Below are 16,291 nucleotides of genomic sequence, written 5' to 3'. Positions count from 1 at the left end.
CCATGTCATGTGAATTCCAATATCCTTTAATGCACTGAAGGCAAGCATATCTTGCTTCATGGGGTACTATGTTGCACTATACAAGTCTATAAAAGCCACCTGAATGAAATGAACAATTATTTATATTTCATTAAGGAAAGGCACTTGACCAGAAAATACAGAATAAGACTGTATAGAGATTGGCAACTCTATACTGCAGGCAAGACTGCAGCACCCCTTGAAAAATACCAAATTGACACTTAAAAAACGCTTTAAAAAGTCTTCCTTCATTAATCTTAAGCTAAGTGGATAGTTTACCTGCTTCCTGGGTAGAAATATAGTCATAACTCCAAATTGTTTGTTTAAACTCCACTGTGAAACATCATAACCAAATGAGGCCATTTCAATTTATGATCAATATACTGTTTTTCAGGTTATTTTGAAAATTTCAAAGATTTTCATCATATTGGTAATGATGAAATACTGAAGAAATCACCCATAAATTGCATTTTCTAACTACAGAACTGACATCTGTAATAAAATGTTATTTCCTATCATCTTTGTCCTATAATCACCCATCACAACTTGTGTGTCACCGCTGAAGATGAATAGATCACACGGACACAGGTCGAGGTGTGGTGAAAAGAAGAAGAGAGGGTTTATTTTTCCCCCCAGGATTTATAGGCTCCTGACCACAGCCAGGGATTGGATGGTCAGGATAACACTTTCTCACTGCACTGGCCATGAGAGATGCCCATCACAAGACGTGTAACAGAAAGAATGTACACATATCTATGTTTACAGTTACTGTCCTGGGAAAGTCCTTAGAAAACTATGTTAGCAAGCTCAGAAGCTGAGTTTACAGGGCAACACTTGTGACTTAACCACACTGAGCCTTCTTAACTTTCACTTACAGTTTTTGTACTCTTTTTTCATGGTTGATGCTGGCTCAGAAATTAATGTCTGTAGGAGCAGCATGTTAGACAGGCATGTCACCTCTTCAGAAAGTAGGCTGTATGGATTAAAAGTGAGTCTCTCAAGTGGAAGGCAGGATTCTGGCTTGCAGGGCTGCTGTCCATGCTCAGAAGGACAGCAGAATAACACTCAGCTATTATTAAGGTAAAATTAAAGTTTCCTGCCTTAGAAAGAATGATAGGATTTTATCTCAGCTATCTCTTCCACAAGTTCTAACCAAAAAAAAATGGTGTCTTCATGCCTTCAAGCTTTTCTCCATTCATTTTTGACCCTAATTGCTTCTACAGACCCTGTTATGCAGGGAGGGGCTTTTGGTTGGTATGAGAGGGGCTGCCTCGGTCACGGGAGCAGCCACAGAAGGAAAAAGCAAGGACAACTGGTATAAACAATCTCTAAAGTGTTTTTTGTGTTGAATGCTGCCAATATGAAACACACCCTGTGGTTTATGGATGGAGCTTGCCACCTCACCAATGACCTGAATGTTTAGACGGCAAACACCATGTATTCCTGTCCCTGCTTCTCCTTTACATTAGTACATTTTACACAAAAACAATGAACACAACCAAGTGCCTATGACCAGAACAGGCACAGGCAGAGTTCAGCCACATCCAGTTTAATCTCACAGAAATGCTAAAACAAAGTACTGCAAAACCACCAGATCAGGGGTAACAGCAAATACATGCTTGGTTATTTCTTTGTAAGGGATAGAGTCACACTTCTCTGTGCAGTGCAACCACCATGCTTTCCCCACCAAGGTTTTTTATCCTCCCCTCCCCAAAACACAAGTGCTGCATGTGGAACACTTTTCTTTGGCCTGATGTTGACAGGCTGGAGTGGTCTGATAGAAGGGTTGCACTGTCACCTTCAGCTAACACCCTTTCATGTAATGTTTTTCCAAGCTTCCATTGCAGCTTCACATAGAGGCTCTTATAACATTGTCACCTGTCAAGGAGCTTGGAAATTACAGTTGAGTTATAATAATATTTAACTAAAACCTTGACAAATTCTGACATCCAAACAGAGCCCTGCTGATGTGATTCCCCCTTCCCTGGCTTTCTCCTCACACTACAGACAAGAGGTACCAGTACTGGAGACCAGGAATCCAATCCAGCTCCTTGCAAAAACAAATGTTAAAGTTGCCTTTTTTCTGTTTTCTGACTACTGAGATAAATAATTTCTGTGCAAAGCAAAGCCATGCATGTGAGTCTTTAATTTTATATGGAAACAGATGGATTTTTGTAAACTATTTCTTACCCAAGACAGATATTCACAGCCATATATCACAGACTCACTTCACACCCCTGCCATGAAAAAGTCTATTCACATTTTAAAATTCTGTGAAATTATTAGAAAACTTATTAAAAAAAAAAACAACAAAAAACAATTATAGAAAATGTTTTGTAGAAGCTTCTGTTTCCAAAGCAACTTTTTATGTCACACTTTTCCATCAGATCTGGAAATTTTGTTGCATGGGTGTTTACATGATAATAGGTATTCAGTTATATTTTGACAGCTTTCAGTGGGCTGTTACAATAGTTAGTTTTCCAGAAAAGAAAGTCTAACCACCACATCAAGCTGAGCCTTTGGGGGTTGGTTAAATTTCTCATTAAACTGATGTTTTAGTATAGTAGGGAGTTTTCTTAGTGTGGCAACTTGCCAGTTAAACATTGGGGAAATTCAGATGCAGATAAATTAAGTTTATAAGTAAGCTTGCCGAAATGACAAATGGGATTTGCAAAGTTGAAACGGGAGTTTCTGTTTCTCCTGTGTTATAGGGCAGTGCCCTCCACTGGCCAAATGTTCTCACTTTTCGAACAAAAGAGCAAAAAATTACCCCGACTCAAGAATAAAACCTCAAAAACACCTCCAAACCCCCTCAGAACCAGTGTCAAATTCTTATAAAAGGGTATTACACAATGGCACCAATTTATACTAATGCCAGCCTTGCTTTCATTTTACATGGTAATAAAAATAATTTGGGTGCTGGAAAAAATCCCAAGGCAGCCCTTTTAAAGAGTTCCAAATTAGAAGTGAGAAGACAAAAATGGGTAGTGCTAAAAAGTGTAATTTAACATGAGACCATATAGTGGTAAAAAGCATAGAACCAGATTAGCAATTACTACTGTCTGTTAAATTTTCACTATTTTAATTCATTTTTTTCTCTTCAGAAATGACAGATACTTGTGAAAATCCCTCTTTGAAGCAACTGATAAATGTTTTTGAGTGCCATGCTGAGGACAGAACTAGTTGCATAAGCAATACCTGTGTTCGATGTACTTGAGAATGGGAATCAATAACTGTCAAAAGCCAACAGACAATGAGAAACCTGGAAACAAAATGGATATAGATGTATGCCCTCCACTCATGGTACCCCAGGGACACTATTTTGGTAACGAAAGTGGTATTAATGAGTTTATAGTTGATTCAATTATCCTACACAAGATCACTATCCAATTACTAGATTATATATTCTATATTCTATAGAATATAGAATATATTCTATAGAATATATTATGCAGAATATATTATATAGAATATAGAAAATATTTATTGTATACTTATTATCAATTATATTCAGTGGGATAGAATTGCTGGTGAGAAGGTGACCTGTTTCTTTAATAAAATTAAAAACAATAAGCTATAGGAGGAAGTTTTGATAAAAATACAAAGATAAATGGAGCTGGTAGAGATAGACCAAAACCACAGAAAGACTGAAAATATGCTTGGTGTTACAAATTGCACACTTAGATCTTCAAGCAGAGATAAAGGACAAAAAATATTCTTAAGATCTGGATGAAACCTTGACTACCAGCTACAGATAGTGGGAGGCTGAAAGTCAGAAGATGAGTTTAACATCCCCTTTTTCAAGAGCTTAACAATGATCATTTTCTTTGATAACACCTAATGCAAGTTTTAAGGCCTAGCGTAAGTTTTACCATTTGTCCCATTCACTTTGTATAAAATTCCTGTGTTAGTGGGCAATGAAGAAAATCACTAATATTTCATATCTGCCAATCATATAACCTATTTCTTCTAGGAAAAAAAAAAAACCAAACAAAAAAAAAAAAAACACCACCAAAAAACCCTAAACCAACATTGTTTCTAAACTTGTTTTTAAAGAGAAAAGCCTGATTCCAAGACTAACCATGAAGCATCCTCCTTTGAATACAACCCAGTACACAGCAATCAGGGTATCCCCCAATCTCTGCAGAACCCAGCCCTGGTGACATGGGGAGTAGCTTTGGTCTGTTCTTCCAGGCAGCCTGAAACAAGCACCAAGAGACAAAGATAACCAAACCCTCTGGCCTCATTAAGCCTCAATCCTCACAAAAGGTCCTGCTCACCACTGGAGATTAATTTGGGATGCTCTTTTTCTATCAGGATTCACCAGCAACACAGAACAAGGCATTCAGTCACCTTCACCCTCGGGGTCTCAGTTTCCCCTGTTAAAAGAAGTTTGTTTTTCATCCATTGCCTCACCTCAGATCTGTCTTTCCCCCCTTCATCAGGGTTCCCTTGATTGTTTAATAATCACATTTTAATCCTGGGTTTTCCTGCTAATCTTTTTGTAGGTGAAAATTCCCTTGAACAATCTAAGAGCCAGTTTTGTACTACGAGCTTGAAATAAAAAAAACTGGAGGAGGTGGGAACAGTGGATACATTTGTTACATTACTTAAAGACCTCAAACAGAAGCAGTGAGCCATTTTCACAGCCACAGCACCCACACTCATACACAAGGACCTTCAAGCTTTCTAAACCTCTGCACAGAACTGTTTTAGCCAGGATTGGATCAAACCCATGTTTGACTCCTAAGCACAGCTTGACTCTGCTGTAGACAGAAAGAATAGCACCTGCTGGTCTCGCTCTCAGCCCATGGAAAGTACTTAAGCCCACTTTCCCTGTGGGGAACAGGTGGAGTTCCCTGGCAGCCTGTTCCAGTTGAGGAGTCACTGCTCAGCTGTCCCCTGAGGACAGCCAGCACTGACCATGGGCACTGTGTGTGCATCTCACCTGCCAGAGACTGAGCTGCAGCACTGCCCTGCTCCCCGCCAGCTGGCATTCACCTTCATGTGACCTCAGGGAGCCACAAAATGTACACCCAACCACAGCTGCTTAACCATGCTGACATATAGAATTTCTAACTTTTGCTTTTCCTTACAGTTGAAAGAGCTTTAGACACCACAGCTTTAAACCACAGAGCTCTGAAAAACAAAAACAGGATGTCTGCCTCTGAAGCTGCTGCTCTGTGTATTTTTCCTGAGACTGTGCTATCTGGGCCCAGGTTGGTGTAATCTTTCAGTGCAGTCTATTGGCCAAATTCTCTCTTTCCTGATGGAAAATGAAGTGTGGTGTGTACAACAGAAAATGTTGTCATGGCCAAGGGTTCATGTCATCACAAAAATAGAACCAGCTGAAGATAAAAAAAAAAGAATAAAATAGTAAGTCTTAAAGTAATTGGGTCCTTTTTTACTCTTGCAAAACTACAGTGATGAACTGATGGAGTCCCCTTCTGACTGTTCATCAGAGAATTTGAAATATTAGGTGAGTAATTACACCAGGCAGTGAGGCAGTCCAAATTTTTCTTACTACAAATAGGACTACTCATCAACTGATTGAAACTAATATATTTATTTAATCTGTCAGAACTGATTAGTCTTTAACAACATCATTTTTATTCAGCTTTGGACACCTCAAGAGCAGCCATTATAAACCAACAGAGCTCTATTCAGGTCAGAAGCACATGGGATTTTTGGCCCCTGAGGAAATGGGCAAGAGATACCCAACAAGAACTTTAGGCAGTCACAGAGTTATAAACTGAAGGTGATGCTTTTGTCCCCTGGCTCAGGAGTTGTTCACATTTGTGCAGAGATCACCAGAAACAAACATCATCCCAGCTGTTGAAGAGATCCAAAGCAGCTGTGTTTCTACAGAATGGTCTCTCAAGCTCCATTTTCCAGCTTGCTGCTGGATTTTACTGACACCTTCTACTAGGGCAGCTTAGCTTCTTCAGGCTTGCGTGGACCACTCACATCAGAATTCCAATGGTGGATGCATCCGCCACTGAGACCTGGGCAGTGCTGCAACACAACATTACAGTTGTTGACCTGGCACCACATTTAATAATCAACACAAGAACCTTAAAAATGACCAGTTGCAGACTTTGAAATAAAGGTTTACTGCAGGATTGATTTTTTAGCTTAAAACACTTGCTGGAGGCAAACAAAACTTTAGCTTTTGGCAGCTAAAGTCAAACTTGAGTTCACAAAGTGTTTCATGTTAAACTGTAATCATTGTGGGATCCTGGCATGAACATGATATGTGAAAGCCAAGTTTTGACTTATTTTGAAAGTTGAGAAGACTCACTGTGTATTCATATATATATATATATATATACACACACACACACATATATACACTCACACACCCTCTTTTGGCTGGATTTTACTCTTGGAAGCATTTCTGTCTAATCATTGACTGCTTTTACAACTCTAGGATGAAGATTTGTTGGCCCTAATTAAGTGAAAAGCAGAAGCTATGCTATTTTGGAAAGCTCGCACACCAAAGCACACACCAGGAATTACCTGCTTACAGTTCTGCCAAAAGACAAGATAAATAATTACACTGAGTATATCTAATATCTGTGTATCAGGTAAATGCAATGTTAATAGCTTACTGTTTGCATTAGAATTGGGAGTTTAAACCTGGATCCACAAATACAACACGTTCTGTGCTTCTCTCATAAAGTTCACAGTTAAAATAAGGACACACTACACATTTCTGCTCAAGAATCAGGACAACTCTTAAATTAATGCATCCTACTAGGCAGAAATACAGACACAGAAAATAAGATGATCAGTGATAGAGGGGAAAGCTGCTGTGCTCAATTTAGAAGAAACTAGATGCAATGATGTTTTGACTTTGTTGTTACATGGCACCTTTATATCTATAATTTTTGACCTTATGTTTTCTATGCATTTGAAGTTTCTTACAAATATTTAGAAGCTATAATTTATACATATGTTTTTTTATCATGGGGCTTAGAATACAAAAATCCTTAATTTAGCAATTGCAGTTGCAATGTCATTGTTTCTATGCACCTGACATCCACATCAAGAGGAATGAATGATTTCAGAGCATATTACTTTAAACTGTGTAGCACAATACTTTAAATCTATCCATAATTTAATTTCTTTTTTCATTTGTGCATTTCATTATCTTTCTGCTACTTCTTATTTTCCCCACAAGGGATAAGTGCATTTAAACACCAATAGGAGCTAAAAGTGCAGGTACAGTTTACACTATACAAGTCACATAAGTCACAATACCACCATGTTTCATGCACTAAAGAGTAGAAATAAGATTAGAACTGAGGGTTTTTTTATCTCAAATGCAAAACTCTTTGCTTGCACTGTGCTGAATAAACAGAAGAAAGAAGACCAATTTGATAGAACAATTTAGAATTCTCTCATTTGAAAGCAAGGCCAATATTACATGTGGGGAAATACAAGAACCAGGATATCTGGTATGAAAACACAGTACAGTTTCTTTAGATGTAGCAGACACAATCATCTATATGAGTTCCCTGGACAGAAAGCAAATATAGGATGTGAAAGGAAACCTCTTAAAGTCAGTCACACCATAGAATGCAATCACATGGCTTTCAAATTCATCCTGAACACTGCGCAGTGGATATTTTTCCCTACCTGAAGGCAAGCAAATATTTTTCTTTTTTATTTTTTTTTAATCTCAGATATTTATTAAAGTGTTTTTTCCAGTGACAAGCCCATATTTCCTCTTGCAAGGGTATCTCAGGTGAGTTTTTACCAGCATTACCATAACATCCAAACATCAGCTAGACCTTCATGAGCTTGCTAACTCAGGAGATCTCCTCACCAGCATTATTTGTATCAATTTCTGATGGGAGATAAAGCATTGTTATAGCACCTGGATGCTCTGGTCCATCCAGGCCTTCCTCTGTGTTTTAATGCTTTGCTTTACATTTAAAGTTTACTCCAGAATACCCATGCCCAAAACTGGACATGTATATTACAGGACAAAAGCATGAACATTACTAAAGCACAATATAGAGTTGTCCTGTATAATTATTTTGTTTATTTCTAGAAATATTTGCTAAGCCAAGTAAAAGCAAAAATTCAACAACGGCAATGAACTCCCTGATGGGGGTTTTCTGTCCTGGATAATAATTTCACTTTCATATTTGTGTTTGATCATTTTCTTAAAATTGTGCCTGCTTTATAAAAATATTACATAAGATAGCCTTTCTATTTTCAGGCTGTATTTATAAATGACTATTTCATTTAAGTGTCCAATCAATTCATATTAAGACTTCTTTAGGGCTTAATCTAATGGAGAAGTCTACTAGTGTCTGTAAATCTCACAGCTCTCAGGAACTGTGTCAGCTGCCTTTAAAAGTGGGAAAACAAAGACACCAATACTGCTATCCACCCACAACAGAGCAGTGCTGCTTTTCCAAGCATCTGGCTACTTCCACCAAACTTAAGGCTAAACTTGCATTTGGTAGGAGATGTTCACATTTAGTTAAACAAGATCAAACTCACAATCACTTCATGTGAAGCTAGCCAGCAAAATAATAACTCTTACTAGGTGATAGGTGTCCCTCATAGTTAATGAGCATTAATGTGATCAGTTGAGAGCTGCTGCTCACTCACTGTGCCACGTCAGATGCCGCTGGCAGTGGGGACTCCTCGGGTACTGGGTCGATGACATCGGTGAAGCTGTTGGCCCGTGACATGTCTGGGGTGTGCCCTTCCAAGTGTCTCCCCACTGCACAAATGATTCAAAGAGATCATAATATGTAAGGGACACAAATCTGAAAGCTCTTGCCATAGCACATACAACGTTCAAACACAAGGAACCTCTCACAAGAAAGGTTTGTCTTCTTGAGGGCTGTCTCCCATGAACAGAAATTCACCACATCTGCTATATAAATGCGGGTATGACAATACAAATGATCAGATTTCCATTTCCTCACTCAACACCATTTGATATGTATGCTTTAATACCTTCAAAACTATAATTTAAAATTCTGCTATCATACAAACAGCATACTTGAAACCAAAGTACTATCTGCTCACTATAACCACCAGTGTTCCAAGTTTCTCTAGGAAGCCTCAGGAGCAGCACTGATGTGGCTGCATCCTCTGCAGAATAACCTTGGTGGATACAAGCTGTGTTGGAGTTTAGCTCATGTTCCAGGTGTTACAATGGTACAAATTTCAGTACAGGTTTTGAAAACATATAATAGCCAACTAATGAATGAGTTCACTAAGACACTACAAAAATCAGAGAAGTGCAGCTGGCCCTGTAAGTGCTAAAATCCAATGTTTTCTAAAGATCTACCCTCAAAACTCATTTCCATCAAGAATAGGGCTGATTTCATCATAAATGTGCAGTGTACATGTACCTGCCTTTCTAAGTTCAGATACATGAATATTCAAAAGCTATTTCTGCTGCAAGTTCTCTTCAATATATTTTCCTACATTAACTTGTGTCGTGGTTTTGAACCAGTAATTAACAAAAAGGGGAAAAAAGGATTATTTATTTCTTGCTGTGAGATATGGATTAAAACAAGAGCAAACCAGGCATAATACTTAAAAGGAATAAAGAAAGTTTATTGACAAACTACAAGAATAAGAACACCAGAATAAACTTTTAGAAAAACCTTTTCATTTCTCACTGCTCACCATTCTTTTGTTCACATGACAACAGAGACAAAAACTTATAATTTTGATGGTTTAAACAGTCCCAATTCTTTCTATAGTCTTTTCCTCAGTTTCTGTAGAGAAACAGAAGTTCCTTTCTGTTAATTTATGGAGTTTCTCACAAGAAAGCTATTTTGTTATAGTTTTCTGTTTCCTTGATATCAGCTGCCCAGAGCTGCTGTTATCAAAGCTCACTCTTCCCATTCCACATCACTCTGAAATGTGTTATGGGTCGTGATGTTTAGGGATAGTATTTTTAAGGATAAGTTAGTCAAAGGCAAAAAGTATTCTTCATCTGTTTCTGTGAGCTTCACTAGAAAACAGTTTTTTCATTGCCTCTCAAGGCTTCAAATCTCCCAGCACTTCACTATTCCACAATTACTCTACTTTTTACTCAAATTTACACTTTGAACACTCTATTCCTCCCCATACTCTATCATGAATTAAAAGAGTTCTTTTCAGGACTTTATTGTCCATCCCCATAGTTTTAACAGAAAGATATTTCAGCTTAATTAAAGCATCTTCTTAATTCTCTACCTTTCTTGAAGTTTCTTTTCTTTCTTGCCACTAGTAGTTTATAAAGTCTCTTTTCATGTTGATCACTCTCCTTTTCTCTCTCTGGATGAAAAGATTAAACCGCAAGTCTCATCTGGATAAGAAAGAGTTAAAATCTTGCCCAAGCTTTTATAGATGGTTCGGTGATCTCTGCTGAACAAGAGCTGGAGCTGTCTGCGATGGAAAGTTCCTCATAGCTGCTCTGGAGAGCGTGGTCAGTGTCTCTGCTTGCAGCAGGCTTAGAGCTCTTTTCCTTCTTTACTCGACAGTTTTCTGGTAAATTCCATCACGGCAAAACCTGCAGCCAAGCCAGGAACCGGCCTGGCCTAGCTTGGCTCGGAGCAAGCTCCCGCAGGCCCCATCTCCCGGCCGGGAGAACGGCAGGCCCGGCCCGGCCCCCGCCCGGCCACACGTGGCCGGGCAGAGCGAGAGGCCGAAGCTCTACTACCTTTCACAGCCAGAAAACAAAGAGAGCCACAGACTTCTGGTTGTACACTTTAAGGTGGGGTTCACAAGTTGATTCTACTTTTTAATGGCTAAAACTGCTGTCAATTCTCAGCAATGACCGATAACTGGTCAGGAGAGAAGACTCCCGGCAGCCCCCAGAAACTTTAACCTTCTTAAAGGTAAAGTAACCCCATGACAACTTGGTTCAAAAGATATAAAGTATCTCTAGCTTAAGTTGCTGTGATCTAAAAGCAAGTTAATTCATGATTCCTGGTGATCCTAACAGTTTCTAAGGAAGCTACCTATAAATTTTAATTCTGATAATCCTTGAAAGCACATGAGCTGACAGTCTAGCTTGGAAAATGGACAGGATGACACATATAAATCCAAAGGAGGAAAAAAAAAAGTGTGTGTAGGTGTATCATTAAAATTAAGCTGATGCTTATTTTTATGCTATGATAAACAAGTAAAGACTAAATAATGTCACTGGAATATACTGTGGTAACAACCCATGTGACAGAAATAAGAAACCTTGCCTTCTAGAAAACAAAATTGTTGAAATCTCCAGTTAATTCCAGAACAACACTTTAGCTGGATTGCATTCAAGTTCAAGGTAAATACTAAAAAGCCTACAACACCAGAGCTTACTATTGGAAGAGACACAACCCAAACGGCAAGGAGTGAAAATGATGTCTATGGAACATTGGAACATTGGAATTATCAAATTATGTAACTGAACACTGACAAATGGCATAAAATAATGTCTTGGTTTTGGAAGACAGGTGTCTGCTAGGGAGAGCAGGAGCCTCCCTTGGAATGAAAAATGTAAACACCCTCCCTCCAAATTATGATAATTCTGAAATCAAGAGGCTCTCAGGCAGAGATCTGGGGATAGGAATAACAGTTCTTTACTAGCGTGTATAACAAGGCACACGAACAACAATAACTACAGCGTTAACAACAAAACAGAACCAGGGACCCCGTGACAGCTTTCTCGGCTGAGATGGGAAAGGATGGAGGAGAGGCTTTGCTTCACAAACCCCCTTGGGCAGTCAGTCCCGGTGCTCCTGCAGGGCTCTGAGGAACAGTCGGCTGGGACAGCAGGGATGAGCTGAGATCCTGGGCTGGTGGATGAGGTGTACCAGCAGCTCCGCGGCGGTGCCTGGCACTGCCACACATGAAGGCAGGACAGGGGGTGTGAGGCCAACCAACGAAGAGGGAAGAAGAAGCAGCAGCTCCATCTGGGTGATGGCGAATTCCCTTCTCCCCACAGCAACAGCTCTGCGCCCAAAGTGTCCTTCTCTGAAGCTGAAGAAGCCCGCAAAACCATCCCCGCCCTCCCCTTTTCCTGCCCCCTTCCCCCCCTGGGCCCGGCCAAACTCTGTGTTCTTCAAGTATCCACCAAGTACCCGCACTTAGATTTTCCCTGCAACTAATGGGTAAAAATTCCACATTTAGGTAACTAAAAGAAGGACACCTAACCCCCAACAAATAACAAAGCTATTTTATTTACCTCTTCTGCATTTAATCACAATTAAACTGTGTGTTTCCAGGGGAAACCCAAATCATCCTGGCACTGGGAGCATGAACTTCTGTCCTTTCCCAACACTACTGAAACACTTTGGCTGTTCTAGGGGAGCTTTATTTTGTGAGACCTGCCAGTTCTGCATTTGTTCTGCTAAGACATTTTTCCTGTGAGAGAACTATGTGACCTCATACTTAGCCAGACAAAGCCTTGAAACACACAGATCCAACACTTGAAGTATGGCTTTGGGAAGCGCCAATCTCTGAACAAGTAAAATGGCACATGATCACATCTGCAAAATTCAACTGTGGGAGTTTTGGCTTCAGCTACAGTAAGGTTTTCCCTGTAGGAACATAGCAAAACCTGGGAGTGGGTTAAGGCAGAGTTAAATCACTGTGCCCATATTAGGCACATCAGATTAACAGGAAAACTCTGCATTGCTATCAGTTCCTACTTCCCAATGAACTGCTGAAAGGGTCAGAGCATAGTCTAGTTAACTAATGACAGTTTGCCTCCTTCAGAGCACTGCATAGATACTAAAGTTACTGCAATGCATTTGCCACGAGAAGTCATAAGATCATACTTTAGTCCTGTAGTTTTAGGGGTTTGGTCTATTATTGCTTTATCAAACTCCTCTCTGACTCATCACACCGCTGCTTGCAATCTGCATCCAGGCACACCTAAAAACCCCATAACCCCCTAACTGTTTACTTGGGCTTGCTAACACCTTTTCTGAGAAGTGTTCCGTACTGCAATGTGCTCATCAGCACAGTGGTTTGAGCAAGGGTGAATGACAGTGTTATAAATTATATTGTGATATTGGCTTTCACAGGTATTAAGATGAATATTATATGTTAAATACTTTTTAGCTATGTATGTACTTTTTTTCTTGTTAACAAGTTTTAAGCTTAGAAGAATTTCCTAGGTACAAAGCAAAAAAACCCCAGAGGGCAAAGACAATGGGGCCCAAGCTGCTTATCAGAAGAACAATAGAGTCCAAACTGTTATCAGCAGAAGATATGAAGCCCAGCTGCCCTCAAAGGAAGGATGATGGGCCGGACTGTTATCAACAAGTGACCATTTGCAGAAGAAAGGAAACCAAACTTCAAATAATGCTGACCAGCTAGAATAATGATGACCAGCGAAAAATATGCTGACCAGCAGAAAATAAAATTGTGCAAAAGCATGATCTAAGAAGGCGGAACCAGGGAAGGGACATGCTTTGAATATGCATTAAACCTTCACAGCAGGGGGGGGATAAAAAGAGTGTTCCTGGGATACCAGGTGTGTTCCTGGCAACCCGCCAGGGCACCCGGCCGTTTTAACCCTTTGCTTTATTTCCTTTGTCTCCTAATTGTCTTTTTATTTATATTAAACTTTTTATAATTTTTTAAGTGAATCTCGTTTTTAATAACAGCAGGACCCAGTCCTGAAACCTTCGCTTCCTCACAATTCACATGTGCTGAGCTGAGCAGCTCTGCTGCTTCTGCAAAATGCACCTGGAGCCTGCTCTCTGACCAGGGATCTTCTGCTGGGATGTGGGGAGCCTCATCCTGGGAATAAACAGCCTCTGCTTGGTTGCCTACACAAGCAGGACAAGCTTCTGTTGTGTCTTTACGTAAGGCAAAAGCACTCACATTTTCCCTTTGGTGAGGACTACTGTGAGTATCTGTGGCACTCATTCCACAAGGAGGGCACATTTAATTCCTGCAAGCATTTGGAGAAAGGCAATGATGTGATTACGTATTCTGCACAAACAGGAATTGTGTAACACATACGTAGTTGATTTTATCAGCTGAATGGAACTTGTGTACTTAACTCCATAAAATTAAGTATTTGGGTCACGTCTCAGAGATTGCCTCTGAGACTGCTCTCCCATGCTTCCATGGTCAGATCCATGGACAGAACAATTTTAGCCATTTTGATTGCAGACTAGATTTATCTCTAAAGTATTAGGAGAAAAAAGAGCTGCTTACAGAAGTGCTGCTCTAATATATCAAGTTAAAGCAAAAATCACATCTCTGAGGCTCATCATATTTGCGTGGTGATGAGACTCCCTACTACTCTCAGAGCCACTTTACTCAATTAAAGGTTTTAGTTTTCAGAAGTATTAAAGCTATCACCAGAGAATACTTGTTTTATCCATGCAACCCTGATAAAAGTTGTTTAATATTGATTTCCCTCTATGCTTTTAAAACTCATTAATTCTACGCGTTTCTGCTTTAAAAGATTAACACGTGAATAATGTGTTCTAGTCCGAAAATGAATGCTAATGGTAAATGCATGTAATACATGGTATTTTCTAAGTATTTTCTGTCCTTGAAGTGACTGTCAGAATTGTGAGCAGTTATCTTCTTATTCAAAACACTCTTTCTGGAACAAACTCAGTTTTTGAAGTTGACTCACTTTCCTTGAAATTCCAAAACTTATTTAGACAGCAATATTCAGTCATAAATCAAAATTCCCAAAAATCACACTAAAAGGAACAATTTCTGTTTGAATGTCAAGCAGACAATGTAATAAAGTAATAAAGTAAGCAATAAAGTAAGTAATAATAATCATTCATGATAGTGCTTTCACTTTGAGGAAATGTGGAGCATTATAATACATTCAACACATGGCAGTGATGTTTTCCAGAAATAAAACTCAGTTGTAAGGCCCAGCTACTACAGATGGTAGTTTGTAGCAGCTGCAGCTCAAGACAGAACAACTCTGTCTTCCCTCTCTATACTTATTTTCACAAGATTTCCTTGTCCAAACGTACTTTATGGGAATTAATGCCCTACATTTGATGTTGCAGAGTATTAAGCAGGGGAGGCAAGGAGATATGAAAAGGGAAAAGAAGAGGAACCATCCCTCCCTTCCATGTGTAACTACTCAGCGTATGAAGAAGTTGTACTGGTTTCATCAAAAAATATCCAATACTTCATGAGCATGAAAAGATGGAAGCAGCAAATTGAAAATACAGAATAGTATCAACCACAGTACAACAAATTCCAGCAAATGCCACAGACCCAGGGAACCAAAAACAGAGCAACTGATTAAACAGTAAAAAGAAAGTTAAGTTTCATATACCTTTAATTTCTAAAATGGTGAAGTCATAAAATAAACACATCAAAACATAATCCAGAGACATTTTTTTGTAATGCTGTTTGGCTTTATCTGACCTTAGAGTCCTTATCTATTTTACACTAACTGCTGTCTTTGCATTATGGGGAAAGGGTAAGTTCCCAAATTACAAATGCGACAGGAAACATGACTGCACTGTTGTGGTCATTTCCAAACAGCCAATGCCTATCAACAGCAGGACAAAATAACAAGGAAGATGTTGCACTATCGTCTTCTCAGATAAAGATGGAAAAAAAAGAAAAAGCAGTTCTCTGCTCCTTCAGTGCCACCACCTCCTCATCACTTTCAGATCAGAAGCTGTTAAAACCCTCTCTCCCATCATAATGCCAGATTGCTTTACTCAATATCACCGATACATAGGACAAAAATATATGATTTAATTTCATATGTAAGGCTGCATTTCAACAGAAAATCCCTGGGATCACTATGCTTCCTTTATCTGCAGGGATGAACTGCCTGTGAGATCACACTGCTGTCTTGTCTACTTTCCTGTGTCAGGAACTTGTATCATCTCACTTAAAAATACTGTATTGTGGCAGTGTGCCTCAGGGACGACAAAGAGTTAACATTGCCCCACCCCAAACCCCTTGTGAAGGGTGTCCCAGGTGCTCTGATTTGGTTTAAGTCCCTGGGGGGTTCTCCCTTGGTATGTTTCTACTGGTCCCTGACCCTGAACTCCACCCTCAAAGGTGGAGACCCTCGGGGGTTCTGTCCCTCAAAAACCCCTGCTGTGCCTCTGTTCGGAGCTCTCTGTTCTGGACCTGACTTTGTTCTCATGCTGAATAAATGGTTTCATGAACCGGGAGCCCGTCTCGTTGGTGTTTCATGCTGGTCCCCAGAATCCTGCTGCTTCCCTGGATGAGATCCTGGAGTTGCGGACTGCAACACTGTATTTGTAAAGCTGCATAGGCAAACTGATTTGGGGCTGAGACTGGG

General features: G+C 39.6%; 1 protein-coding gene across 1 annotated transcript in view; it reads right to left on the bottom strand.

The window, feature by feature from the left end:
* The window catches only part of LOC131592121 (potassium voltage-gated channel subfamily KQT member 1-like), a 492,490-nt gene that overhangs the window by 389,091 nt on the left and 87,108 nt on the right, over positions 1–16,291 (bottom strand). Inside the window, exon 11 of the mRNA XM_058863404.1 lies at positions 8,647–8,761. Coding sequence (XP_058719387.1) covers positions 8,647–8,761 — 115 coding nt within the window. The remainder of the gene's footprint in view (positions 1–8,646; positions 8,762–16,291) is intronic.

Source organism: Poecile atricapillus, chromosome W (assembly GCF_030490865.1).
Source record: "Poecile atricapillus isolate bPoeAtr1 chromosome W, bPoeAtr1.hap1, whole genome shotgun sequence".
Classification (NCBI taxonomy): domain Eukaryota; kingdom Metazoa; phylum Chordata; class Aves; order Passeriformes; family Paridae; genus Poecile; species Poecile atricapillus.
This window is presented reverse-complemented; position numbering and strand designations above follow the sequence as displayed.